This window comes from Apium graveolens, chromosome 9 (genome assembly GCF_009905375.1).
Source record: "Apium graveolens cultivar Ventura chromosome 9, ASM990537v1, whole genome shotgun sequence".
Lineage (NCBI taxonomy): Eukaryota > Viridiplantae > Streptophyta > Magnoliopsida > Apiales > Apiaceae > Apium > Apium graveolens.
In genome coordinates this window covers 284,634,014-284,660,790 of record NC_133655.1, presented here as the reverse complement: position 1 = coordinate 284,660,790, position 26,777 = coordinate 284,634,014, and the positions used below count along the sequence as shown (strand labels likewise).

Here is a 26,777-nt window from a genome sequence, read left to right as displayed (position 1 = left end):
CTAAACAAATATGGTTCATCCCACATGTACCACTTCACCTCATGCAGAAACTTCTTCTTTTGAGCTGTATTCATATTAAGAGGCATTATATTGCTGACAAGATAGTTCACAATATCTGCGAACCATGGCTCTTCCTCCTGAACTGTGAACAACTGCTCATCCGGAAAAGATTCGTTGATCAATGTCTTATCATGTGAAGTAGAATCGGGATTCTCCAATCTAGAGAGATGGTCAGCTACTTGATTCTCAGTACCTTTTCGATCCTTGATCTCTAACTCAAATTCCTATAGTAAGAGCACCCAACGAATAAGTCTAGGCTTCGAATCCTTCTTGGAAACCAAATAGCGAATGGCCGCATGATCAGTGAATACTGTCACCTTTGTCCCAAGTAAATAAGATCGAAATTTTTCGAAACCAAAGACTATAGCCAAGAGCTCCTTCTCAGTAGTGGTGTAGTTTATTTGAGCTCCATTTAGAGTCTTACTAGCATAGTAGACAACATGAAAGAGATTATTCTTACGCTGCCCAAGAACTGCTCCCACCGCATAATCACTCGCATCACACATCATCTCAAAAGGCTCTGTCCAATCAAGTGTCGTAATAACTGGTGCAGTTATCAAACTCTTCTTGAGAGTGTCGAATGCCGTCAAGCATTCATCATCAAATTTGAAAGGCACATCCTTCTCGAGCAAGTTACACAACGACTTAGATATCTTCGAGAAGTCCTTGATGAAATGCCAATGAAAACCCGCATGACCAAGAAAACTACGGATTTCTTTCACAGAAATAGGTGGTGGAAGATTTTCAATGACTCCCACCTTGGCTTTGTCCACCTCGAGACCCTTGCTAGATACCTTATGCCCAAGAATAATGCCTTCACGCACAATAAAGTGACATTTTTCCCAATTGAACACCAAATTAGTTTCCACACACCTTTTGAGCATTGCACGAAGATTATTCAAACATTCATCATACGAATGTCCAAAGACGGAGAAGTTGTCCATGAACACCTCGATATTATTTCCAATCATATCGGAGAATATAGCCATCATACATCTCTGAAAAGTGGTAGGTGCGCCACATAAGCCAAACGCAACTCTGCGAAAAGCAAATATGCCAAATGGACAAGTGAAGGTAGTCTTTTCTTGATCCTCTGGTGCAATACATATCTGATTATACCCCGAATAGCCATCCAGAAGACAATAATACTCATGACCGGCCAACCTGTCAAGCATCTGATCAATAAATGGAAGAGGAAAGTGATCCTTCCTTGTGGCCGTTAAACTTTCTTTAGCCCATGCATACCCTCCATCCTGTGACTGTTCGAGTGGGAATGAGCTCATTTTTTCTCATTTTCTACCACAGTAATACCTCCTTTCTTAGGTACACATTGCACGGGGCTCACCCAATAACTGTCAGAAATAGGATATATGATTCCTGTATCCAGCCATTTCAGAATTTCTTTCTTCACCACTTCTTTCATGATAGGATTAAGTCTTCGTTGTTGCTCAACTGTTAGCTTACTACCTTCTTCTAGCAGAATTTTATGCATGCAACACGAAGGGTTGATCCCCTTTATGCCTGCTATAGTCCATCCAATAGCCGATTTGAATTCTCGCAAGATCCTTAAGAGCTTGTCCTCCTCACTACCTGAAAGGTCAGATGCAATAATAACTGGTAAGGTAGATGCATTACCTAAAAAGCATACCTCAAGTGTTCAGGCAATGTTTTAAGCTCCAAGGTAGGTGCTTCCTCAATAGATGGTTTGAGCTTTCCTTCAGCATTTTTGAGGTCAGAAGTACCAAGAGATTCAAACGGCATGTCTAGCTTTCGCCTCCAAGGAGAAGCATTTAGATATTGTAGTTTCTCATTGCCATCCTCATCATCACTGTCAAAGTCCCCCACTAAGGCTTTCTCTAATGCATCAGACATTAGCATATGATCAAGTTCTGAAGTAACCGCAGAATCAATCAAATCCACCTTTAAGCACTCCTCGTCTTCTGTAGGGAATTTCATCGCTTTGAATACATTGAATGTCACATCCTGATCCTGCACCCTCATAGTAAGTTCTCTTTTCTGCACATCTATCAAGGTACGGCCTGTAGCCAAGAAAGGTCTTCCCAATATTATGGGAATCTTCTTATCTTCTTCGAAATCCAGAATAACAAAGTCTGCAGGAAATAAGAGCTTATCCACCTTTACTAGCACATCCTCCACTATGCCTCGTGGGTATGTAATAGAACGATCAGCCAATTGTAGAGACATGTAGGTGGGCTTTGGATCAGGCAAATTCAACTTTTTGAAGATAGACAACGACATCAGATTGATGCTTGCTCCCAAATCGCACAGGCATTTGTCAAAAGATAATTTGTCAATGGTGCAGGGAATGGTGAAGCTACCTGGATCTTTAAGCTTTGGAGGTAATTTTTGTTGCAGCACAGCACTGCACTCTTCCGTTAGAGCAACGGTCTCAAGGTCATCCAGTTTCACCTTCCTTGAAAGAATACTCTTCATAAATTTCGCATAACTAGGCATTTGCTCCAGAGCCTCAGCGAAAGGTATGTTGATGTGAAGTTTCTTGAACACCTCCAGAAACTTACCGAACTGCTTATCCAGCTTTTGTTGTTGCAATCTCTTAGGGAAAGGTGGTGGAGGATAGAGCTGTTTCTCCCCTGTATTACCCTCAGGCAGAGTGTGTTCAACAGTAGTCTTCATTGGTTCCGCCGCTTTCTCCTTTTGCTTAGCTTCTTCATCACCAACTACAGCTTCTCCGTCTTTTGCTTTTTCAGCATCAGCAACTTTTCCAGACCTTAAGGTAATAGCCTTGACTTGCTCTTTAGCTTCCTTTATGCCTGGCACTTCAGTATCACTAGGAAGTGTGCCAGGTTGACGATTGAGCACTGCATTGGCTATTTGACTGATTTGATTTTCCAAGGTCTTGATAGAAATAACCTGACTCTTGCACAACAGCTTAAGTTCCTCAAAATCGGCACTAGAAGGTGAAACAGCACCTTCTTGTTGAGGATATGATTGCCTTTGAGCATAATGTTGTGGTTGCTGGAATCCAGGTGGATTAAACTGTTTACTTACGCCTTGCTGATATGGTTGTTGAATAGCATTCTGATTATTACTCCAGCTGAAATTTGGATGATTTCTGTTGTTGGGATGATAAGTAGCTGACACAGGCTGCTGCGGTCGCTGATAATTGTTCACATACTGAACAGATTCATTAACAAGAGAACACTGATCCGTAGCATGAGAACCTGCATAAAGTTCACAGACCATAGCTATCTGATTGACTCCATAGGTGGCTAAAGAGTCTACCTTCATAGACAGCGTTTGGAGCTGCGCTGCAATAGCTGTAGCTGCATCAACTTCTAGAATACCTGCTACCTTCACAGGCATCATCCTTTGAGTTGGATTTTGATGCTCATTTGCAGACATAGTCTCAATAAGATTATAAGCTTCAGTATAGCTTTTGGCCCACAAGGCGCCTCCAGCTGCTGCATCGAGCATGGACCGAGATTGAGCCCCCAAACCATTATAGAAACCAGTGATCACCATCCAATCAGGCATACCATGATGTGGACACTTTCTCAACATCTTCTTGTAGCGCTCCCAAGCTTCGCACATGGATTCTGTAGGTTGCTGCGCAAACTGAGTAAGACCTCATAGCTGCAGTCTTCGTCATTGGATAAAACTTCACCAGAAACTTCTGCGCAAGATCTTTCCAAGTAGTGATGGACCCAGCTGGTTCAGAATGTAACCAGTCCTCAGCTTTATCACTCAGGGAGAATGGGAAAAGCCTCAGCTTGATAGCCTCATCAGTCACACCATTATATTTGAAAGTACTACAGATCTCGACAAAATTCCTGATGTGCATGTTGGGATCTTCAGTAGCAGCACCTCCGAAAGAAACAAAATCTTGCACCATCTGAATAGTGCCCGACTTGATTTCAAAAGTGTTAGCCTGAATAGCCGGGTGAAGGATGCTTGACTGAATGTCATCAATTTTAGGCCGAGAAAAGTCCATAAGAGCTGGATCTTTCGGAACTATACGATCACCCATGATTACTGGTTCTTTCTGCTCACTCTATGTATCTGAATCTTCAAAATCTATCTTCTCCGTAATACCAAGAACTTCGTCTGTCTCCTCAGTCGTATCCAAAGTCCTCTTGCGAGTACGAGAACGTGTTTGCATAAACGCTCGCTAAAGTACCTGAAACACAACCGGAAACAATAAGTAACAAGTCTTAATCAATGAGTCCTAATGACCACTGATGGTAAGTACATAAACTAAACAAATACGCCGAGTCCCCGGCAGCAGCGCCAAAAACTTGTTAGGGCGGAAAACATGCGCTAATAATACACGCAAGTATACGCGTTCGCAAGTAATATAGAATACTTTCTAGTTCGTTCCCACAGAGACTCAGACTAATTATGTTCAATTAACACTCACTCACCAATGTATAATTACTTCTCAGTGTCAAGACAATAACACTTAGATTTGATTAACTAATTATTAACTACAATTAACTATGAGAATTAAACACTTAATTGATACTTGAATTAACAATATTAAACACACATGAGATCACAACTTCATTACTACTTCCTTCAATAGTTATTGTTATTACCATTAGCATGTAACAGTGATGATATTAATCGAACAACACGAAACTGATAAAAGCCAACTTTCATTGTACTAATACCATTCTACCAAACATCCACAATTAAGACAGAAGTTGAATATGCATCAATTATGTTGAGACCCTATATGTCTACAAAATTTGACAACATAACGATTTAAGCACAAGTTATTCCTTATGATTACACAGGGCAAGTAAAACGGTTAGAGTTACCCACTAATCATGCATACACATACATGAACCTATGCTAGCATGGCAAGTTATAAACCTCAAGATCCACTGTCACTTCACAAGAGATTAACACCCTATCTTATATGTTCGCGACGCACATAAGACGAATAAGCACAACCAATACTAGATATCATACAATCATCACACACTAATGTATTAAACATCTAACTAAAGAATTCCATAGCAAATCCGTTACGACCCCATGATCACGATTAGCCCATGATAGAACTCATCGTCACCATAGGTTCATATGAAGACATGATAATAATACAAGAGAATAATTAAATAAACTACTTATATTAAACCAGAGTACGTCACAAGAGTAAATAGGTTCAAAGTAAAGAAAACTAGCATCCACTGTTACAACGAAATAAAGAATCACAAGAAAATATGCTTCATATTTGTTGCGGTGTGATAAAACGGTCTTCTTCCTTATCTCCTTGCTCCTCGATTAATACCACGATTCAACACCACGTGAAACGTCTCTGAAAACTACTTATATAGGAGTCCCACAAAACTCGTTATCTCAGAAGTTGGAAGCTCAACAGAATTAGGAGTCTAAAAATATAAATTTTAATTTACGTCCCTTAGCGGCCGCTCAGCACTCCTCTGCTGAGCGCCCGCTCAGATCCCTTCTGGAAAATACTCTATTTTGCTCCCGTTCTTTGCTGCATTCTGCTCCTATCTTCCCACTCGCAATGTCAAACACATACTGAGGCTTATTCTTGATGAAATCTCTCCACAAATGCAAGTAATACCCTGAAATGCCCAAATACTAGAAAAACGCATCAAATACACAAAATACTTGATTTCAAGACATCAATTCAAGCCATTATAAGACGTTTTAAGTGGTATAAAATGCCACTGATCAACTCTCCTCAGAAGCTAGTTGCTGTCAAACAATTGGCTTCTTTAATTGCAGCAGGTATTGTTAAACTAAACACCCTTTTTTTTTAGTTTATCTTTTGTGTACTTTTACATGTATTGATCAAGTTTTCACAACAGACACAAGGCTAGGTGATCATCTACACTCTAAAGTGCTTCCCCAACTTACTAATTTCCTCGAGTTTAAAGAACGAAAAACCCCGGTACAGGTCGATTATCATGTTAAAATTAAAACCCACCCAGAGGATTATGAGAATAGAAGATTCCAGGTTTGCTTGCTTTGTTATTGCTTTCATTCTTATTCTTTGGCTTATATTGTATTAATATCTTATCAACTTTCGTTTGATTTTTGAAACTTATGAGTTATGCCTATAAATTTACGCGCAGTTTTATTCTGCAATTGTCCTCACAAAAATTGTGTCTTCCAAGAAAGGCGTTGAGTTTAAAGATCAGGGAGTTCCAGCTCGTGTGAAACTTATACCTACTTGGCATTGGTTTGTGCAGATTCAGGTTACCTGCCTAACCTATAATAGTTTTCAATTCATATTAGTGTTTTGGGCAGTGCATATGATGGTGTACATTTAGAGATGTCTTTAATGTGTGTAGGTTCTCTATGCATTGTTCAATATAGTTAAGGTATTCCCTGACACTTGTGACGCTATCATAAACAATGGGGCTTTAGAACTCTTATTATATAGTTGATAAGACTGAACTTGGTTGATCTCCAGCACAAATCTTCATGTATATGTTTGTTCGTGGAGTGCTCAGTACATTGTCTATTTATTTGTTTGTTCTTGCAGTCTGTGATTGATCGAGGTTGAAGTTAAGGAAGTTGCAGCATGTGCAATTTCAAATGCTGTACTTGGTAGTGACAAGAAACAGTTCTGAGTATGTATTCTTACAAATCTTGTCAATTAGTTATCTACATTACAACTTCTTATCCATGATTGCAAGAGGCTAACTTAATCATACATTGGACATATATTCTAGGGAGCAATGCTTTGAGCCTTTGACTATTAAACGATATTTCGCGTGATCAGCGGATGATTGCTGCCTGTTTACAAGTACATGACAGCATCTTATATCGTGAGAAGATTACCAGTGGAAAGAAGTCTAATAAAAGGCAGTGTCCAGGAATTCTACAAATAGCTTCACCGAAGACTTGGATTTTAAAAAGATTACTGGGGAAAATAATCAGCAGATGCAACATATGACTTCAGGGAAGATTATGGACTTATGGTATCAAACCCTCTATGTTTCTTGCTTCAATTGCATTCCTGGAAAGGGGAGTACTAGGAAAGACTTGTCAAGAAATTTTATCTATCGGCTGTAGTGCTTGGCTTTACAAGGGAACTAAAACCTTGGAACTTAAATCATTACATAAACCAGACTTCTTAAGTAGTCAGGATAAGTAGTTAGAGCATCCGCAACGCTCAGGTCACTTTCTTATTTTTTTTAGACCTCACCCACATTCCACCTAAGGAAAAGTGGGATTAGAAAACAAACCGGCCAAATCGCTGCAGTCATGCGACCCATTTCACAGTTCTCGATATTTTCATTATACTAAACTTAAGTTGTGTAGAATTCGATAACATAAAATTTTAACGTTGATTTGTCAAACTTTAACATTTAAGTAAATAAAATACTAAAGTGGGACGGGATCTCCAAACTGGGACTGCCCACTTTGTTTGAGTTTGCTCCAACGGCTGGGAGTCTCTTTTTTTCATTTGGAAACCATTTCACGCAGCCTAATGCATGAATTGGGTCCGCGCTGTGGATGCTCTTAGGATCCGGGGCGAACCAGCCTTTTATCCGGACTTTTAAAACTCGGTCATTTAATCAGGTTCCGAACCGAACCGGGTATTAAAAACATGAGGTCGGCAGACACGACCGAATCGGATCAGACCCTTTTCAAATAGGGTTCTTTTTACCAAATTTACTCCAGTTGCATAGTCAGTAATATAACTTCCGCAAGAAAACTAGGGAGCAGAAATAAACTGGTTTAAAATAAGTAAACTACCGGAGGCCTAAAACTAGAAAGATACGTAAATTCAGATGTAATGCATTTGCCCACGAAAATGCTTCTCTTTATAAATTTATAATAGTTGTCATATGAGAACTTAATAACAAATTAGTTAATCTAGATCGTAGACTCAGTACCGTAAAAATTAGATGAAAGTATCAGAAACTCAATGTATATGATGTTTAAATTTCTCCAAGAGTTGTTAATTTAGCGCTTACTGAGATTGCACATATTTGATCAAATTCTGTTAAATCAAGTGCATTATAAAACTGCAATTCTTTTCAAAAATAGACTGAAATCAATGTCAGGGGTCTTTCACTATAATCGTCTGCAGTTGTAGGTCTGTCAATGAAGCGAAAATCCGATCCGAAACCATTTTAGCGGATATGGATCGACCTATTAAAAATCCGATCCGGGATCCGATCCGATAAGAAAAATCCGATTATAAATGGAGCGGATACAGATTTAGGTCGATCTGATCCGTTAATAACCCGATCCGGTTTATATATATATTATCATGTACTAAAAATATCTTTTAATAATTCTAATTTTAAATGTATTATTCTCGAGCCAAGTCCCATTATCTATATTACGTTTGGTTCGGTCTCTATAGTTTAGTCCATTTCTGTAACCCTGGTTCTTTTACATTTTAAAGCGCATAACCCAAGTCTCAATTCATATAACACATTCATTTTGCAACATCAATTTTTTTCATTGTTAAAATTAAAATATTGTACAACCTAATAATATGTTTATTTCAAAAACTGAATTTTAGTTCCTAATTTATCTTTGGACTTCGTTGTATTTTAATTGTATTTTAATATTTTTTGAAATTGTCAATTTTAGATAAATATTATAATAATTTAAGTTTAAAAAAATATACATAAATGGAGCGGATATCCGATCCGAAATCCGTGATCCGAATGGATCCGGATATGGATCGGCCTATTAAAAATTCGGAGCCGATCCGATCCGAATCCGAAAAAATAAATGGATATGGACATGGAGTTAGACTGATCCGATCCAAATTCGATTCATTGACATGCCTATGCAGTTGTATTGCTGATCAAATGCATAGTACAGGTGTGCGCAGATAATAGCATAATCTGCACCATCAGAAACGCGCTACTAATAAGAACTCGAAGCCAGGCCCCTTCTGGGGAATTCGGAGCAACTGCATTGCAGCCTGCAGGTAACTTGAGCTGAAGTAGAATTCCGGTAAGTAACTAATGTGGCTGCAGGTATAAGATCATGTTCGGATTTTTCTCTACTACCTTAAGGTTTTAGTGCGAGTGATTACTTAACATGGTATCAGAAATGATTCCTGGTCCATGTTACATAAAAGAACCTACTTGTACAATTTTTCGCAATCATTGTCCAAATTTCAAGCCTTGTGCATGTTCTTATTGAAAAATAAACTCTGCAGGTATACAAACAAGTCAAGAGGACACCAATCAAAGTCATGAAATATACTGAAATAAAATCTTAGAACTAACACAAAATTTAGCAGAACTATCTGATGATTGTCTTGAAAATGTGTATCTAATTACACAATGAATGACCACTAAAACAAACAACATGTTTTACATCACTTTGCAAACATGATTAATATTTAATTAAGACTCCGTTTGGTTTTGGTATTGCTGTTGCTGGCAGACAGGTGTTTGATAAATTCTAAAATGTGTTTTCTGCAAAATAGCTTTTGGTCTAAAAGCTGTTGTTGCAAAAGCATGTCCCATGATTTTGAAAAAAACTGTTTTCAGTTTTTACAGAAAGAAAGTAGCTATCAGTTTTACCATCAAATCTTCTCAAAAATATTATTTTTATATATTATATTTCAAAATATGTATAAATTAAAAAAATTACCAAACAGTCAATTAATTTTCCTGACATCACTTTTTCTCAATACACAATAATTTTGAACACCACTCTCAAACAAAACCTAAGTTTCTTTTGTCATTAAAAATAAATGTAAGAGAGCATAAATCATTTTGGCATTTCCTAACTATTCTATTCACCGCTAAATATTTCAATTTCAACCATTAATTAGTATAAAAAAAATCTAAAATTATGAGTTGTTTAGCTCTTGAGTTGATGTTAAAGTCTTATTACCTAGACTTTTGAAATGTCACAGGTACCACAGTTTTCTTGATTACACAAAATTCACTGTGAATGCACGAGGAAAATGAGTAATTGATTAAATGAATTCTAAAGGTAAAAGTTGGAGTATAATTTCTACACTGAACTGGAAATATAATGCAATGTTTATATTTGTTTCATATCAGATCTAAGTAGATGATTTTTAAAAGAAGTGCCATAATTCGTGACAAGCGTTTGCCTGAGACGGAATGTGTAATAAATGGTTTTTGAGTTGTTATATTATTTTTTCAAGAATTATGATCATAAAATAAATATACCAGGCTGTCGTGGAAAATATCCGCGGTATATGTAAATTCGGTTTACATCTTTTAATAACTACACGTCTACGAGAATAGATCAAAATATAAATGTAAATATTGAACTTCAAATTATTTATATGTAAATGATTTGTTTCGGATCAATTCCGACAAAGAGTATACATCTATGAAGGAACGGTGTACATATCTCAGCTTCTAAATCGATTTATTAACGTTTCGAAATGTTAAATTAAGCACACAAAATGTCAAATTAATTATACTCATTAATATTAATTACATCGAGTTTAACAGTTAAACTGTTTTGTCACATGATAATTAAGTTCAATAAGAGGCTGTTGATCATTCATCTCGAAGCTCAAGCCCGTAATTAGCGTAACACAGTCCTGCTTTGAATATTAGCTTCAGTATAATAAACAGAGAAAGACAATTAACGTCAAAAGGAAATGTAAAGAAAAGAACGGAAAGGAGACAAAGGCTCTGTTTGACATTGCTATTAAAAATTATTGTGTTATTGGAAAAAGTGACGTTAAAAAAAGTGCTGTTATAAAAATCAGATAATTGTTTGATAATTTTTTTAATATATATATGTTTTGATGCAAAAATTTAAAAATAATAATGTTTTTGGTAAAGTTTGATGGTGAAACTTCCCGCAAAAGTTGAAAAGCTGTTTTTTCTAAAATCACGGGGGACTTACTTTCTCTAACAACAGTTTTTAGGCCAAAAACACCTTTTCGAAAAGCAGATTTTGAATTTTACCAAACAATTTTTTAACTGATTTTCAGCAAAAAACTGGTGTTGCTGTGAGCAGCAACACCAATCCTAAACACTCCCAACGAAAATTCTATGCAAAGCGTAATTTCTCATGATCACTCAAATTTTGTCCCGGGCCGGGTTCATAATTAACCTTTTTGACTAACAAAATGCAACTAGAGATTCGATTCTCGAAGTTATTAAAGTTATTAAAGCCAATCAGCTTTTGTTATTCGTTATTGATAAATTTTGAAATAAGCGAGAACTGAATTGAAATGATATGAAAAATTCACCAAACTGTCCCGTTATACAAACGCTGTGGATATATTAAATTTTTGATAGGTTGCAATTTGTGTCGACCACGAGTTCGGATTTTTTTAAACAATATGATTTTCTTGTTTAAGTTAAACAAAATCAAATTTATAAGCAAACTTTACTCGTTTAATATACGAGTCCAGTTTACTCGCAAGATAAATAAGTTGGCTTTAAATAAATCAATTAAGCTCCGTTTGGGAGTGCTGTTAAAAATTCATTTGCTGTGAGAAAAAGTGTTGGAAAATTAGATAACTGTTTGGTATTTTTTTAATTTATGCATATTTTGATATATAATATATAAAAATAATGTTTTTGAGAAGGTTTGATGGTGAAACTAATAGCTACTTACCGAGAGGGGACATGTTTTTGCTAACAGCACCTTTTAGACCAAAAACGTTTATCCAGACAACAGTTTTTAGAATTTATCAAACACATTTTTGACAGTTTTTCAGCAAAAAGCTGATGTAGCTGTCTGCAACAGCAATACCAAACCGAGTCTAAGTTTCCTCGTGAGCTTGGCAGTTAAAAAATAAATAATTAATAAAATGTATATCATAAATAAATGCAATAAATATTAACAAAATTTGTCTGTAAATTTTAATTGAGTTCGAGTTAAAAGCGAGTTTTCAAGTTCAAACTGAACTCTAATGTTGTGTTTGGTTGGGGTGAATAAAATAAAATTTTAAGTGGAAAATGATTAAATTTTCTAAAATGTTCATTCTTTCATTTTCACCCATTCCATTCCTAACCACCTACATTATAATTAAACACCCCGAATTTGAGATGAAATGTTTCATTCCTTATTAACCTCATTTTCTTCACGATTTTTATCATAACAATTTTGTTTATCTAATTATTTTTTTAAAATCTTTCCTCCAACTCCCATTTAATTCTTTTAATTACATTCATTCCATTCTATTCCATTCACCCCAAACAAACACAAACTAACAAAGTTCGATACATACTCGACTCGGCTTGTTTAACTCATAGAATTCGAACTTGGGCTGCTCGTGAGCCGCCGGACTCGGGTTACGACTCTATATTTTGATCTTAAATTATTTCATTTTTTATTATTTAGGAATTCTATTCCTACTGATGGCTGATAGAATTTTTACTTTTTTTCTAACCTGATTGATACATTTGATGATGGCACTCCTGGTTGTAAAAATCGGTAATCGGCACTAATCGGTTTGGATACCGATTAGGGATTAATCGGCAAATCGGGGATTAATCGGAGGGATTAATCGGAACAAAAATCGGATATATTTAAATATTTTAAAAATATTTAATATATTTACCTTATTTATTATGAATTATATAATTCAAAAATAATTTATAAATATTAATCAGATTTTAAAAAATAGATCGGTCAAATATTTTTTAAGAATTAATCGGGGATTTTTTAAAAAATCGGGAATTTTTAGAACAGTAATATCACTACGTCTTCTAGTTGTTGGAGCCCCTGACATATTTGTTGTTTCTCTTGTTCATAATTTATTGTACGAGGGCTTTGTTATAGAAATCAGTTGTTTTTTTCAAAAATCGCTTAAAAATCGGTCAAAAATATTTGTACGATTTAACCGATTTTTGATAAATCATTAATAAATCGCCGATAAATCATCCGATTTCTTAAAAATCATCCAATAAATCATAAATCAGTATCTCAACCGAATAAGTCCGATTTCCGAAATCTGTAATAGGGTTTATGCGTAACAAATTGAATTCATCTTCTAGATGCAACCCAAAAGTTGGTCACCAGTTCCCCCAGACTTTACTTGCATAAAGCAGCCACTTTATATCTCATCAATTACAAGTCATTTTATTCTTTAATACAGTTGTATCAATCCACTTTCGGTTGATAAAACTGATGTAAATTTTGTATCTTCTGCTTAATCATCAGTTTTTAAAATTAAGCATGCTTTTTTAAGATTAATAAACACTTATAGAATATGTAGAGTACTAGTGGTTATGAAGATTATTATTAACTCAAAGGCTGCTACTGATTAAAGAAATGGACAAGTATTATTAGTGTATGTATAATAATTGCAATTGGTCTTTTACACATGAGTCCTATTATTAATGAGCAATCTTATATACCCCAAATTTATTCCCCAAGTTTTATATCAAATGATGTGACATACTCGTGACGGATTTTAATTCGGGAATATATATGTATACATGCGTGGTCCATATTATTATTAAACAACTTACAAATTAGAAATTTGATACATCACCATTTGGGAAAATTTTTGGAAAAAATATTTAGGGTCTTTGGTATTATTAATATCAAGATTCGTGAGAACATTTATGAGGATAGATTGGATTCCCCTATCAATTAATATTGGTACCAATTCTTTTGTCAAATAATTTCAATTTGTTCCCTCGGACTAAGATAAATTTATCTCAATTTAAATAATTTAAATACGTGGATCTATCTATTCATTGCAATTAACCTGAGATTTATTAGAATCGATACTAGTTCTGAAAATATAAAAGTCTAATTATTCAAAGTAAGTTTGAATATTAATTCTCAAAGCAATCCAATATGGTTTTTCTAATCTATATTATATTATACTATAATAATCAGAATGGGGTATAATTTGTTTCAACGGTTATCCCCTAATTTTAGTTATTAAAAAAGTAAATAAATAGTATTATATATCCGCTAAACTACTAAATTGTTAAACAATCAGACTTAAAGTACTTATCCTACTAAACTACTATCAAACTTATCATATTATTAAAACATAAATAAATAGCGGTATATATCCGCTAACTACTAATTTCTTTAACTATCGACATAGTCTACTTATCTTACTAAATTACGACCACATGTTATCCTATTATTTTTATTATAAATTTATAACTATTATATATTTATACAAATATTTTAAAATTATAATATGACAGGATAAATAATTTTTTTAAATAATAATGAAAATCCGTACATCACACGGGATTTAAGCTAGTTAAATTTAAATCGCAAGTTTATTAAATCTTGGTTTTTCGTTGTCGTTGTTTTCACAATTATAGTTAATTTAAGTGCCCGTTTGAATTTTAAAACTTAAATTCAGCTAACATAAATATGAATGAGATTTCAATACAAAAATATCATTCTCTATTCTCTTGATCTCACTATTTAAGAATAAGTATCGGTATAATACAAACTGACCAGGTTAATTTAAAGTGTCATTTTAAGGATTTATCACCTCAAGGTCATATGTTCGAATATGCTGGGAGACACAAAAGTAAGGGGAGTGTCATACTCGGTGAATATCAGTGTGCCAGCGATCATCCGAATTAGTGGCGGTGCGCGGAAACTGGTCCGGTAATCGTATTAAAAAAAATTACAGACCAAGTGTATTAAAACCGGGAGCCAGATAAAGAAAAGAAGAATTTATCCAGCCAATTCATACTGCCACCACTTTTTACCTGTATTCGACCGAGTAATTACTACCAAGAGTAAATTTTACTCCAGACTATTTAAAATGTGATACCAAAAAAACACAGTTAAAAACACTTACTTTGAAAAGAAATACACTGTTTATACAGCGCACACGTGATTGTTCTTTGCCACGCCTAAAGTGCTGTTTGGTGGAACCCATATTAAAGATTTCCCCTTTTTCCATCCAACTACTTTTGGACCATTGTTTTTTTTACTATAAAAAATTAAAATACTTTAATTTCCCATAATAAATTTTAATGGTAAATTCTCGATCAGATTCATGTTAATTTTTTAATTAACAACTGTTAATAAAATATATTGTTATTTAAGGTGGATAATCCAGCACAATCTATTACTCCATCTGTCTCAATTTATCTGTCTGATTTGATTTTTTACGATCAAATTAACCAAATTTTAACTTTAAATTTCATATAATATCTAATCGAAAATATTTATAAAAATTATATCACTAAAAATTAAATTTAATCTATTTTAATATGTATTTTTCATTTTTCAAAATAATGAAAAAAATAAATTTTTATTTACGGTCAAAATTGAGTCAATTTAATCATAAAAAATCAAATTAGACAGATAAATTGGGACGAATAAAGTATTATAACACACTATCTCATTGAATTTTTTTGCCTCATGTGTGAATATTACCCTTATTTTCACGTTATTCTCCATTACATACAAATAATATTATGTTGCAACAATCAATTGTCAGAACCGATTCCGTTATTTACGTTAAAACACATGGAAGTCAAGAACATAGAAACTATAAAGCCAAACACACCTTAGCACACCTCATTTGAAAACCACCAGACCGTTATTAAACTCTCTCATTCCCTACATTTCCCGGTAAAACATTAACCACCGGAAATGACTAAAAAGACAAAACTACCCTTTCATTCAAAAAAATTCCCTCTCATTTTCTTTTCACTCTTCCTCACCCTCTTGTCCTTGAAAGTAAATTCACAGTTCTCGGTCGCCGACCGGAAAACCCTACTCAATCTCCGGCATAAATTAAACAACCCCTCGGCTCTCAAACACTGGAATCACACTTCCTCGCCTTGCGATTGGCCGGAAATTGACTGCAAAGTCACCGGAGAAGTCATCGGAGTTGATTTAAGTTCGAAAAATTTGAATGTACCTATCCCACCATCAATTTGTGACCTTAAACACCTTGAAAATCTTTATATTAATGACAATTACATTCCCGGAGACTTCCCGAAAGCTCTTTACAACTGCTCGAATCTGCTCGAGCTCGATCTTTCTCAGAATTGTTTTATCGGATTAGTACCACACGATATCGATAAAATGAAAAATCTCAAATGGCTCAATCTTGGCGCCAATAATTTCACCGGAAATATTCCTCCGGCGATCGGAATGTTGCCGGAACTTGAAGGGCTACTTTTGTACCAGAATTTGTTTGATGGTACATTTCCAGTGGAAATCGGAAACTTGAGTAAGCTTCAATTCTTGGAATTGGCTTATAATGGCTTTGTAAAATCGACATTTCCACCGGAGTTTGGAAGATTGAAGAATTTAGTCTTTTTATGGATGTCTGATACGAATTTAGTCGGAAAGTTGCCTGAAAATGTATCGGGGCTATCGAGTTTAGAAAGGCTTGATTTGAGCTCAAATGAGCTAGAAGGTTCTATTCCAAAAGAATTGTTTTTGTTAAAGAATTTGAAGAAATTGTTCTTGTTCAAGAACAAGTTATCAGGCTCAATTCCTTTAGTTATCGAGTCTGTCAATTTGACTGAACTCGATCTCTCGATGAACAATTTGTCTGGTTCAATTCCAGAAGAGTTCTCCAAATTGAAGAATTTGGAGTTGCTTAATTTGTTTTCAAATCATTTGACAGGCTCAATTCCATCAGGGATAGCTCAGATTACAACTCTGACAGACTTGAGCATTTTTCGGAACAATCTTAGTGGAGAATTTCCAGCTGAATTAGGCCTACATTCCAAGCTTGAAGCATTTGAAGTTTCTCACAATCAGTTCACAGGAAAGCTGCCGGAGAATCTGTGCTCTCAAAAGAGTTTGACTGGTGTGGTTGCCTTTTTAAATAATCTAACAGGGGAGATCCCGAAATCGCTTGGGGATTGTCCAAGTTTAATGACTGTGCAACTGTATGGTAATAAGTTTACTGGTGAAGTCCCATTAGGCCTCTGGACAGGTTTGAATATTACTAATCTGATGTTAAGTGATAACTTGTTTTCGGGTCCTCTTCCTAGTAAGTTAGCCTGGAATTTATCGCGGTTGGAGATCAGTAACAACAAATTTTCAGGTCAAATTCCTGTTGGGGTTTCTTCTTGGGTAAACTTAGTTGTGTTTAAGGCTAGTAATAATCTGTTTTCAGGTTATCTTCCTGTAGAACTCACTAGCCTTTCTCAGCTGACAACCCTAAATCTTGATGGGAATTTATTATCCGGTGAGCTCCCTGTGGAGATCAAGTCATGGAGATCGCTTAATACGTTAAATCTAGCAAGAAACAACCTCTCGGGATCAATTCCTTCTGTCATAGGGTCAGTGCCAGATCTTCTTGATCTTGATTTATCTGCCAACAAGCTTTCGGGTGCTATTCCAGTTCATCTAGGTCAGTTGAAGCTCACTTCTCTGAACTTATCGTTCAATCAACTAACTGGAAAAGTCCCTGCCGAGTTTGATAATATGGCATATGATAAGAGTTTCTTAAACAATTCTGGACTGTGCGCCAATACACCTGAGTTGAGCCTCGGTAATTGTTACACCAAAACTCCCCACAACAAAGTGTCGAACAACACTTTTGCCATTGTTCTTGTTTTAGCACTGATTGTTCTGCTAGCTACTATTGCTTCAAGTCTTCTTTTGGCCAGAGATCATCAAAGGAAGAAGCAGAAACAGGATATAGCTACATGGAAATTGACATCATTTCATAGACTGGATTTCACAGAGGCCAATATCTTGTCTAGTTTGACTGATCATAACATGATAGGAAGTGGAGGATCAGGAAAAGTGTATCAGATCCCCGTTGGTTCAACCGGTGAATATGTTGCTGTGAAGAGGATTTGGAGTAATCACAAACTGGATCACTCACTTGAGAAAGAGTTCTTTGCTGAGGTTGGAATATTAGGTTCAATTAGGCATTCCAACATAGTGAAGCTTTTGTGTTGCATTTCAAGTGAGAACTCCAAGCTTCTTGTTTATGAGTACATGGAGAACCAGAGTCTTGACAAATGGCTCCACGGGGATAAGAAAATCGCATCCCAGATGACCAAATCAATTCATTTTGCACTGGATTGGCCACGAAGACTGCAAATAGCCATTGGTGCTGCTCAGGGCCTATGCTACATGCACCACGACTGCTCTCCTCCTATCATTCATCGCGATGTCAAGTCCAGCAATATATTGTTGGACTCTGATTTCCAAGCAAGAATAGCAGATTTTGGATTGGCCAAGATTTTGGTCAAGGGTAGTGAGGCTAACACTATGTCTTCTATTGCCGGCTCATTTGGTTACATTGCTCCAGGTAAAATCTATTTTCTAAACATTTCACTATATGCAATCTAAGCTTTGTGTCATTAACGTATGTTTTACTAATTTGCAGAATATGCTTATACAACAAAGGTGAACGAAAAGATTGATGTTTTTAGCTTCGGAGTGGTACTACTAGAAATTGTGACAGGTAAAAAGCCTAATCATGGAAGTGAAAATCACATGAACCTCGCGGAATGGGCTTGGAAGCACTATGGAGAAGGAAAATGCATTGCTGATATACTGGAAAAGGACATTAAGAAAGATTGTTACTTGGAAGAAATGAAGACAGTTTTCAAACTAGGTTTGATGTGCACTAGTATAATGCCTTCTGATAGACCTTCAATGAAGGAAGTTTTGCAGATTCTTCAACTTTCGAGCCCTCCAGAAAGTAGTGATGGTAAGAAAGGAGGAGAATTTGATGTTGCGCCGCTCCTTAGGAACTCACCAGCAGCTACTTATCTATCTAGTTACAGGAAAAGTAAGAATTTGTCCGTGGATCATGACAGTAGTTTTGTTCATATTATTCAGTAGTCATAATACTCGCTATAATCAAAGAATAGGATTAACCTTCGAAGAAAAATGACACACTATGATGTTCCTTTTTAGGTAGAGAATGAGTATAGGTTCAGATTTTGCATGCTTGAATGTATTGCATTGTAATTTTTCAACATGTATCTCTGTAACATTGTTGTGTTGTAATGACTAACGGTAGCACATATCTAATCTACTTGACTAAAGAACAAATCAGGAAGTCAAATTATTTTAGTATATTGAATTCAAATAAGCTACATTGAACTAATTTTTTTGTTGTTAAAAATGAATAGTAATCACTAATCAGGTAAAAATCTGCTCGAAAATATATGCAAATGTATACAGAACTGAAGTGTATATATACCAATATCTTAATGATGATAAGAGTTTGTATTATACAAAACTGAAGAATATACACAGATACCAGAATGATCACTTGAGTTTGAAGCTCATTTATAGCGCGTATTCTTCCTCTGTGTTTCTAAGATTGCTTGATCTGTCGTAAGAGCAAACATGAACAGCGACGCTGCAAATCAAAAGCCAGGATAATATTATTAAGTGAAAGAAAGTTACAACTTTCTCTAGTTCTGCAGGGGACTTTATGGTATATAGACATAATTCAAAGTTTGTACACTAAGATAGGATCATCCGCATTGTTTACAAAATTGAGATGTACCTCCACACACGATTAGCGTCCGTCCTGTATGATTCAGATTTGCCTTTGCCCAGGGAACATGACGAACAGCCAACGCCTGAAAAATTTGAAACAAGAAACACAATGTCTAACATATAATGTACATACATTATGTATTTATGTAGTTTTATAGAGTATCAAAAGGAATGGTAAGGGTGTGAATGATAAAACTCACAACAGAAGCAGAAGAAACAACAGCTGTAACGGCAGCACTCTTAAAGCCCGCAAAGATGGCATTCTGAACATCTGCATAACGCGTATAAGCAAATGCACAAGTTAGAAAGATCAAGAACTGCTACATTATCTGATCAAGATCACATTTAGGGTCATTAACGAAAATAAATTGCAAATACCTTTGGATCCTTCACGTCCCATTTTGTTTATTTGTTAGTTCTTGTTTGTTTCTGCTGTGAAATATTATTGTATAAAGCAGTGAAAATGAAATTGAAAGATACAACTATTGTATCTAGATTCTGGAAACAATAGAGAAGAGAAAAATAAGGGAGATATGTGGGTGCTAATTGCTTCATTTTTTTGGTGGTTATCTTTCTCTGGGTGTTGGACTCTTTCAATCAAGTGAAAGATTCTTATTTTGAGTACTCACATATTAAATAAAGAAAAAAAATCTAAAATGTATAAGACTTTAGAAATCTGTTCATGGAAACAACTTTCTCTGTTGCCATTTTTCTTCAAAATTAACGGATCAACTGATATACTCGAAAAAGATCATTACATGCATATTGGTGTAAAGTAATGAAACAAATCATCTGCATTCGTGCACAGGACATCAGAAACACAAAGGATTAAAATTCTCTGCCTTGAAAACTTATTTCTCCAATAGTCAAAAAGGAAACATCAGGATACAAAACACGAGAACTTTTCATTAGTACAAGTAACATCAAACAAAAGCTTCGTAGATTGTATAAAGAACATGAAATACACAAAGATCAGAATTCTCCGCCTTAAGCTGATTTCCTGTACTCAGCCTCAGCATTTCTTCTTGCGCATTCCAAGATTGTTTTGTCAGCGGTAATGAAGTATGCAGCGATAGATGCTAGTCATCAGAAAGCAAAAAAAAAAGAAGCAAAGTTACTAAACATGTTCAATGATGAGTTGAATTCTCTATCTAGGATGAAGATAGTTCAAATTAAGTTGCAAATTGTGATTAACTTTTATTAAATGCCATTTCAGATCAAATTACATATACTTGCCTAACAATATGTTAAATGCCATCTCAGATCAAATTACATATACTTGCCTAACAATATCTTGGTTGTCTGCAGCTGCTAGACATTATCTCAGTTTAAAATTTATAATTTCCTACCAGAGAACTGGAGAATTTTCTTGAGGTTAACATATTTATTAGTCCTTTTCATGGTAAACTGCACACATAAAACATCCGTGCATAATATATAAATGCAACTACATTCATTAATTCTCAAGTAGGAGACTTCTTTTGGTGTTTCCACAAGGGAATGTGGACTCGCATTGGTCATGTTGAATATTTGGCATCCAAAAAAGTTCAAGCTACAATTACGGTTTTAAACTTTAATAAACAAACCAAAAATATAAAAGCCAGGTTGCCCTTTCCCATGATCATGAAGTTTGATGTAAACCTTTTTCGACAAGGTCAGGATATGATTATGCATGTAATTCTTAACATTTTTGGCATATATAATTCACAAATTTCAGCTGACTTAGAAATGTAAAGAAACAAAACTGGTAATGATGAGAAGTTCTGTTTAGTGGGAATCATTAGCATACCGCCAGATATGATGAGAGCCTGAGCAGTATAGTTGAGGTGTGCCTTAGCCCATGGTATCATACGACAAGCAGCCAACTAAAAACATTTGGAAGAAAAAGAACAAAAATTAGAACAAATTTTAACTTGCTAACATTATCACCATAAAATTAATAACAACAAGAACTATTGTAAAATGCAAATTTATCTTTGTGTCTATTCTCGAAACCAGATCTGTACTCATACAGATCAAATACAAATACAAGGGAAATATTGTTATTGTTATCAAGTATCATTAGTCATCACACAGCCACAAAATGGCCAAAGCTTGAAGCTGCATTGTAATTAACACCTTAACTACAAAAAATTATCCTACTTAAAGATACTTCGAGTCCTCGGTTCTTACAGAAAGATAGACCTCCAGTTCTTTGCATGTAAATGGGAAGCTATTATATATCTTAGCAGAGTATTAGACTTGACACAGAAGTCAGAAAGAAAATACAATATAAAGTGTACATACCGTAGGCACAGCACTGACAACACAAGCAACTGCAGCTGCCTTAGCTCCAGCACGTACACCCTCTGCAATTCATTCAAATTACGAAATCAATTGACGTATGATAATTGAAATACGTAACCACAACCCTAGCTGCTACATGTAAACTCAACAAGACGTTTAATCAAAAACTAATTGCAGTCTCGTAGAAGTACTTAGTTACAAATGATGATCAATCCAGCTTCTACAATAACCTATTAAAGCTCAGACTTTTATTTCATTTCTTGCAGAGTTAACCTCAATTTCAATACTACAATATGCAACATTAAATGAGATAAATAACATACTTGTCATGTTGAGAATTCATAGTTCATAATTAACTCAATCAAACAGAAAACAACAATTAGGAAAGTGCCTCAAATTCAGAAATCCCCAAATAATGCAATTCTCTAGAATTCAAGAATTTATATATAATCTCTTCAAATACCCTAATTTTCTCAAAAACTCATTCCTTACAAATTACATAGCTAAAGGCACTTAAACAGCATAAACAAATTAACACATTTTACATACATTTCCACAACCCATAAACTTATAAGAGATATTTAAGATCAAGAATTGAACCTATGCCAAATCAAAATAATAAAAAGTTGGGATCTTTACTAAAGCAATAAAAATTCAAGAAATGGTCTAAAATTTTGATTGACCCAACATCACCCAACACTAAAAAACACCAAAAAACCAACTTATATCAAATAAAAACTTAAAAAGTTTGAATCTTTACTAAAGAAAATTGAAAAATGAAGAAATGATGTAAAAATTGATTGACCCAACATCACCAAACACTAGAAAGCACCAAAAAAACAACTTTTATCAAATATAAAGATAAAAAGATTCAATCTTTATTTTAAAAAAGGGCTAATCTAGTGAAGAAAGAGTAAAAAGAAAAGACCTTGGGTGCATTTTCTTGAATTAATGAGCCTCTGATCCTCAGAAGGAGAAGCAATAAAGATTGAATTTTTGGTTTTAGCAGCCCACAAATCTCTCAGTTCTGATGGAATTCCCATTATTACTTCAGCAACTAGATTATTATTTGTAGATTCAAGAAAATCCCAATTTTTGTTTATAAACCCCAATCACATGTATGTGTTTATGTGTCTTGTTACCTGGCGTCTGTTGGGACTTCGGACATGACATGAGTGTATAAATTATGTTTATTGAATTGATTTGTTAATTCAAATATTTTATTTTTGAAATGGATTAATTATTTATGGGAATTGAAATTCAAAAATTATTTGTTCTTGAAAAATTTTCGCACATCGGAAAATTATAACATCAAAACAAAAATTTTAATTCAAGTGATATGCTAAACTTAAATTTAAAATAACAAATATTTGATGCTAAATATAAAATTAAGTATAGATGGTGTTATAATTGTCATCCAGCATGAAGGGGATAAATTGAATTAACAAATATATACTTTTATTATAAAAAAAACATATACTTTAAGATTAAGTAATTCATATATATTTATATTTTGGATATGTTTAGTGTTATTCCACGTCTAATCATTAGACCATAAACTCTGTTTTAACATCGAAAATAATTTTTTAGTTTAAAATTATAGGAATATCAATATGTATAAGAGGACAACCATTAGACTTTTTTCACACATATGAATATGGTTGTATTTTGAGAGAAACGGCTCATGAGCTCTCTCGGCTCGAACTTATGTAAGTGGTTATGTCTTTATTTAAACGCGTCGAGTTCCGACAGAGATTTCAAATATGAGATGGCTTAACTCGACTCGTGAAAATAAACTAGTTGAATTCGGGTAAAGGTTTATACTCGATTAAGTGTAAAATTAAACGACTCGGCTCATTCGACTCATTAAAATCGCCGACTCGTTTAAACGAGCCGACTCGACTTATAAAATTAAACGAGTTGAGTTCAGATAAAAATTTTAGGTTACATTAATTAAACAAGTCAACTCCACTAGATTAAATTCGGCTCAAATTATATTCGCTTAATAATTCGGCTTGCACAGCATGAATTACAACCCAAACATACAAAGAATCTCTCCAACATTCCTAATGTCACCCTCCTTTTAAATATTAGACCAACTTCAAAGGGTTCCCAATTTTAAACCCTTATAATATATTAAATTATTGGTTACCTAAAATATAAGGGATTAAAAAGTTATTTTACTTTAAGGAGTTACCTATATCAATCTCCTAAAATTTAAAAACTAATATATATTGAATATTTCAAGCAATAATATGTTGTATTATTATAGATCACTAGCATGATAACCCGTGCAAAGCACGGGTTCCATGTAAATCGTATAATTTGACAATTTTGATTTTTGAAATAGATAACTCCTAATTTCTGAAATATCATATATTATTATTTTTGAAATATTATACGTTATTAATGTGATATATATGGATATATATATATATATATTTAAAAAGTGAAACTAAGTTGAGCTTTTTATAAAAATTTCATATGTAATCATAACAATATACTATAATTTAAGAATTTCTTAGGAATTTTATATATAATTAAAATAGTGTAACGTAAAAACACAAAACAATTCAAATTTTCAAAAACATATCATTGAGTAAGTAGACTAACCTGCAGTGGTGGATGTATATGTAAGTACTTAAATTAGAGTTAAGAACTAAGCATATATTCTTGTTTTTTTAAATATATTTAATCATAATAATAATACATTTAAATCTAATATACACATGACCTTCATACTTATGCACTGTCCATATTTTACACTATTTTTGGCAAGAGTGATGTTATCATTACATATCCCCCGTTTGTACATCATCATCATCATTATCGTTCTTAATACATATACGCATATGTATATTATATATATACACATCTTTTCTCGGTCATTTCTTCTATCTTTAAATCGACAATCAATCCAGCATTCCAGCAACTACTTACGAACAAATTTATCTCTGAATTCCAGCTTCATTCCCACCACACCTCTGTAAACTCATTTATTTCATTTTTCATACTGCCACAATAGATATCTATACTATATTACAATAGACGAAACATTAAAAGTTTGGTAGTCGGTCCGTCGGTACTTACTGAAATTACTTAATTACCCTTAGTTAATTATCTTAATTCTAATTAGTGAGTTGTTGGATCAGTCAATTTCAATTCTAATTGATATTATAGTCAACATCCTCTAACAATATAAATTATATTTCATATCAAACTCTATATCATTATTAATTAATATTAAAGTCAAATTCTTCTGCCAGTTTTAAATTATAATCTATATTTAGTTATATATTATTCTAACTAAACTTTGGACAAAAAATATTTTAATCAAACTAAATATAATTATCGGGTTAAGACAAAATAATAAATATTACTCATACGGAAAAAACTATAAAATAGAATTAGGACAAACAAAATAATATAGATTAGTCATCTAAGATAAAAAATATATTATACAATTGATCCATACTAACACAAAATTAAAATCAAAATATACTTTGACCAACTAAAACAAAATCATATATACTAACTATTTGGGGTAAAACAAAATTATCTTATTGATCCGGACATAAATAATTAGAATTAAACTAAAAATAATTAGTTGGATTTAGTCGTAGTAATAGCCTCGGGCTAAAATAAAATAATGTAAACCCTGATACGGGATAAATTAAATTAATATTAGATTAAGCATAATTCATATCTTATTGATGTGAACCAAAAAATAATTTTTAACAAAACATTATTATTATTATTATTATTATTATTATTATTATTATTAAAACACATAAAAAATGATAAATAAAATTATATCGTTCAATCTGTACTATTGTCTTTCTCAAATAGCTCTTATAGTTTATCGATTACGTAATAACCTCTCTAAAATAATATTTTTGTTAAGGTTTCAACATAACAGAGATGTTGTATTTTTACTCTAAAAAAACTATAAAATCGCTATAATAATAATATTTTTCCCGGTATCAAGGTTATTATCTTAAATAGGTTTAATTATTCTAAAAAAACTATGAACATATATGTGTATTAATATAATTATCATGAAGTCATATCATTTAAAAAAAGTAAATATAAAAAAAATTTATTAAACAATTTTAAGAATTCAATTAAAAATATTTTTTTAAAAAAATTATATATTATTAAAAAGGTTTGTTCATCGCACGAGTTTTAAGCTTGTGAGTTTATAAAACCCCAATAATTGTTATTTTCATATCCTCTACCATCGACAACACCATAAACAATACCTCTAAACTAAAAATTGTAGCTCTCGAAAATTGTGGTAATTTATATTTCAGATTTTGTTTATTTGGGTTCAGATTTTAGTTATTTTTGTCATTTTGGTAGTGTTGATGTGGTCTTATTAAAAATTTACTTATATTAACATAAAATTTTAAAAATTAATAAATACAATTAATTAGTTATTTCTGGAATTTGGCTTTTTAGGTAGAATCAGTTTCGTCGCCCCTAAATTCCAATATTCGATTATCATTATTTATGTATTATTTACAATGTAGTATCGTTTTATCTGGTTTAAACATTAAAATTGATATAACATGAAAGTTTTATATGATTTCACAATTACATTTATACAGGGAGTAAATTAATCCTTTTATAATTGGTCGAAAAGTTAAGTTTTAAATTAGTAGAGTGTATATTAGTATTTTTATAATTGATAAAAAGTATTCTAGCTTATACTAAATACAATATATTGGATAAATAATTATAATTTTTTTAATTATTAGTGGGAAAGAATTTATTGATACTTTTATATTTATTAAATCTTGAAACAATATTAAATCCAATGAAATTAATAAGTTTTTTGTGGATGTAGTTAATGATTCTTAAAAGAACATTATAAATTTTTTGGTGTACGTGGTTGGAGATATGAATATCTATAACATGTATAATAGATAGATAGACAGATACTCCCTCCGTCCCATATTACGTTTCATGTTTTGACTTTTTACACTATTCATGGTAAGCGATTGACTACTAATTTGCGTCTAATCTATAAGATCAAATATAGTCATGAA

General features: G+C 33.4%; 3 protein-coding genes and 1 non-coding gene across 4 annotated transcripts; 2 read left to right on the top strand and 2 right to left on the bottom strand.

Annotated features, from left to right (window-relative positions):
* The first annotated feature begins 3,574 nt into the window (after positions 1 to 3,574).
* On the top strand, positions 3,575 to 3,684 carry LOC141688681 (small nucleolar RNA R71). Its single transcript, XR_012562114.1, has one exon. It is a non-coding gene; the product is annotated as a small nucleolar RNA R71 (small nucleolar RNA).
* An 11,824-nt stretch (positions 3,685 to 15,508) lies between these two features.
* Positions 15,509 to 18,999, top strand: LOC141684530 (uncharacterized). Its single transcript, XM_074489552.1, has 2 exons — positions 15,509 to 18,232; positions 18,311 to 18,999. Exons 1-2 carry the CDS (start codon positions 15,598 to 15,600, stop codon positions 18,769 to 18,771), a joined length of 3,096 nt encoding a protein of 1,031 aa, XP_074345653.1. The 5' UTR covers positions 15,509 to 15,597; the 3' UTR covers positions 18,772 to 18,999.
* A 112-nt stretch (positions 19,000 to 19,111) lies between these two features.
* On the bottom strand, positions 19,112 to 20,116 carry LOC141684532 (early nodulin-93-like). The gene is made up of 4 exons (XM_074489554.1): positions 19,819 to 20,116; positions 19,641 to 19,711; positions 19,448 to 19,523; positions 19,112 to 19,297 (listed from the first exon to the last, which is right to left on the bottom strand). Exons 1-4 carry the CDS (start codon positions 19,838 to 19,840, stop codon positions 19,221 to 19,223), a joined length of 246 nt encoding a protein of 81 aa, XP_074345655.1. The 5' UTR covers positions 19,841 to 20,116; the 3' UTR covers positions 19,112 to 19,220.
* Positions 20,117 to 20,252: 136 nt separating this feature from the next.
* On the bottom strand, positions 20,253 to 22,885 carry LOC141684531 (early nodulin-93-like). Its single transcript, XM_074489553.1, has 4 exons — positions 22,655 to 22,885; positions 21,727 to 21,788; positions 21,230 to 21,305; positions 20,253 to 20,519 (listed from the first exon to the last, which is right to left on the bottom strand). The coding sequence occupies exons 1-4, from the start codon at positions 22,767 to 22,769 to the stop codon at positions 20,428 to 20,430; spliced, it is 345 nt and encodes a 114-aa protein (XP_074345654.1). The 5' UTR covers positions 22,770 to 22,885; the 3' UTR covers positions 20,253 to 20,427.
* Positions 22,886 to 26,777: the final 3,892 nt, after the last annotated feature.

Excerpts from the sequence above, each read along its gene's own strand:
- LOC141684530 (XM_074489552.1), top strand. The coding sequence starts at position 15,598 with ATGACTAAAAAGACAAAACTACCCTTTCATTCAAAAAAATTCCCTCTC. Across the intron at positions 18,233-18,310 it reads ATTTGGTTACATTGCTCCAG|AATATGCTTATACAACAAAG; the intron begins GTAAAATCTATT and ends ACTAATTTGCAG.
- LOC141684531 (XM_074489553.1), bottom strand. The coding sequence starts at position 22,769 with ATGGGAATTCCATCAGAACTGAGAGATTTGTGGGCTGCTAAAACCAAA. Across the intron at positions 21,306-21,726 it reads TTGTCAGTGCTGTGCCTACG|TTGGCTGCTTGTCGTATGAT; the intron begins GTATGTACACTT and ends AAATGTTTTTAG. Across the intron at positions 20,520-21,229 it reads GGCTCTCATCATATCTGGCG|CATCTATCGCTGCATACTTC; the intron begins GTATGCTAATGA and ends TCTGATGACTAG.
- LOC141684532 (XM_074489554.1), bottom strand. The coding sequence starts at position 19,840 with ATGGGACGTGAAGGATCCAAAG. Across the intron at positions 19,712-19,818 it reads GGGACGTGAAGGATCCAAAG|ATGTTCAGAATGCCATCTTT; the intron begins GTATTTGCAATT and ends CGCGTTATGCAG. Across the intron at positions 19,524-19,640 it reads TTGTTTCTTCTGCTTCTGTT|GCGTTGGCTGTTCGTCATGT; the intron begins GTGAGTTTTATC and ends CAAATTTTTCAG.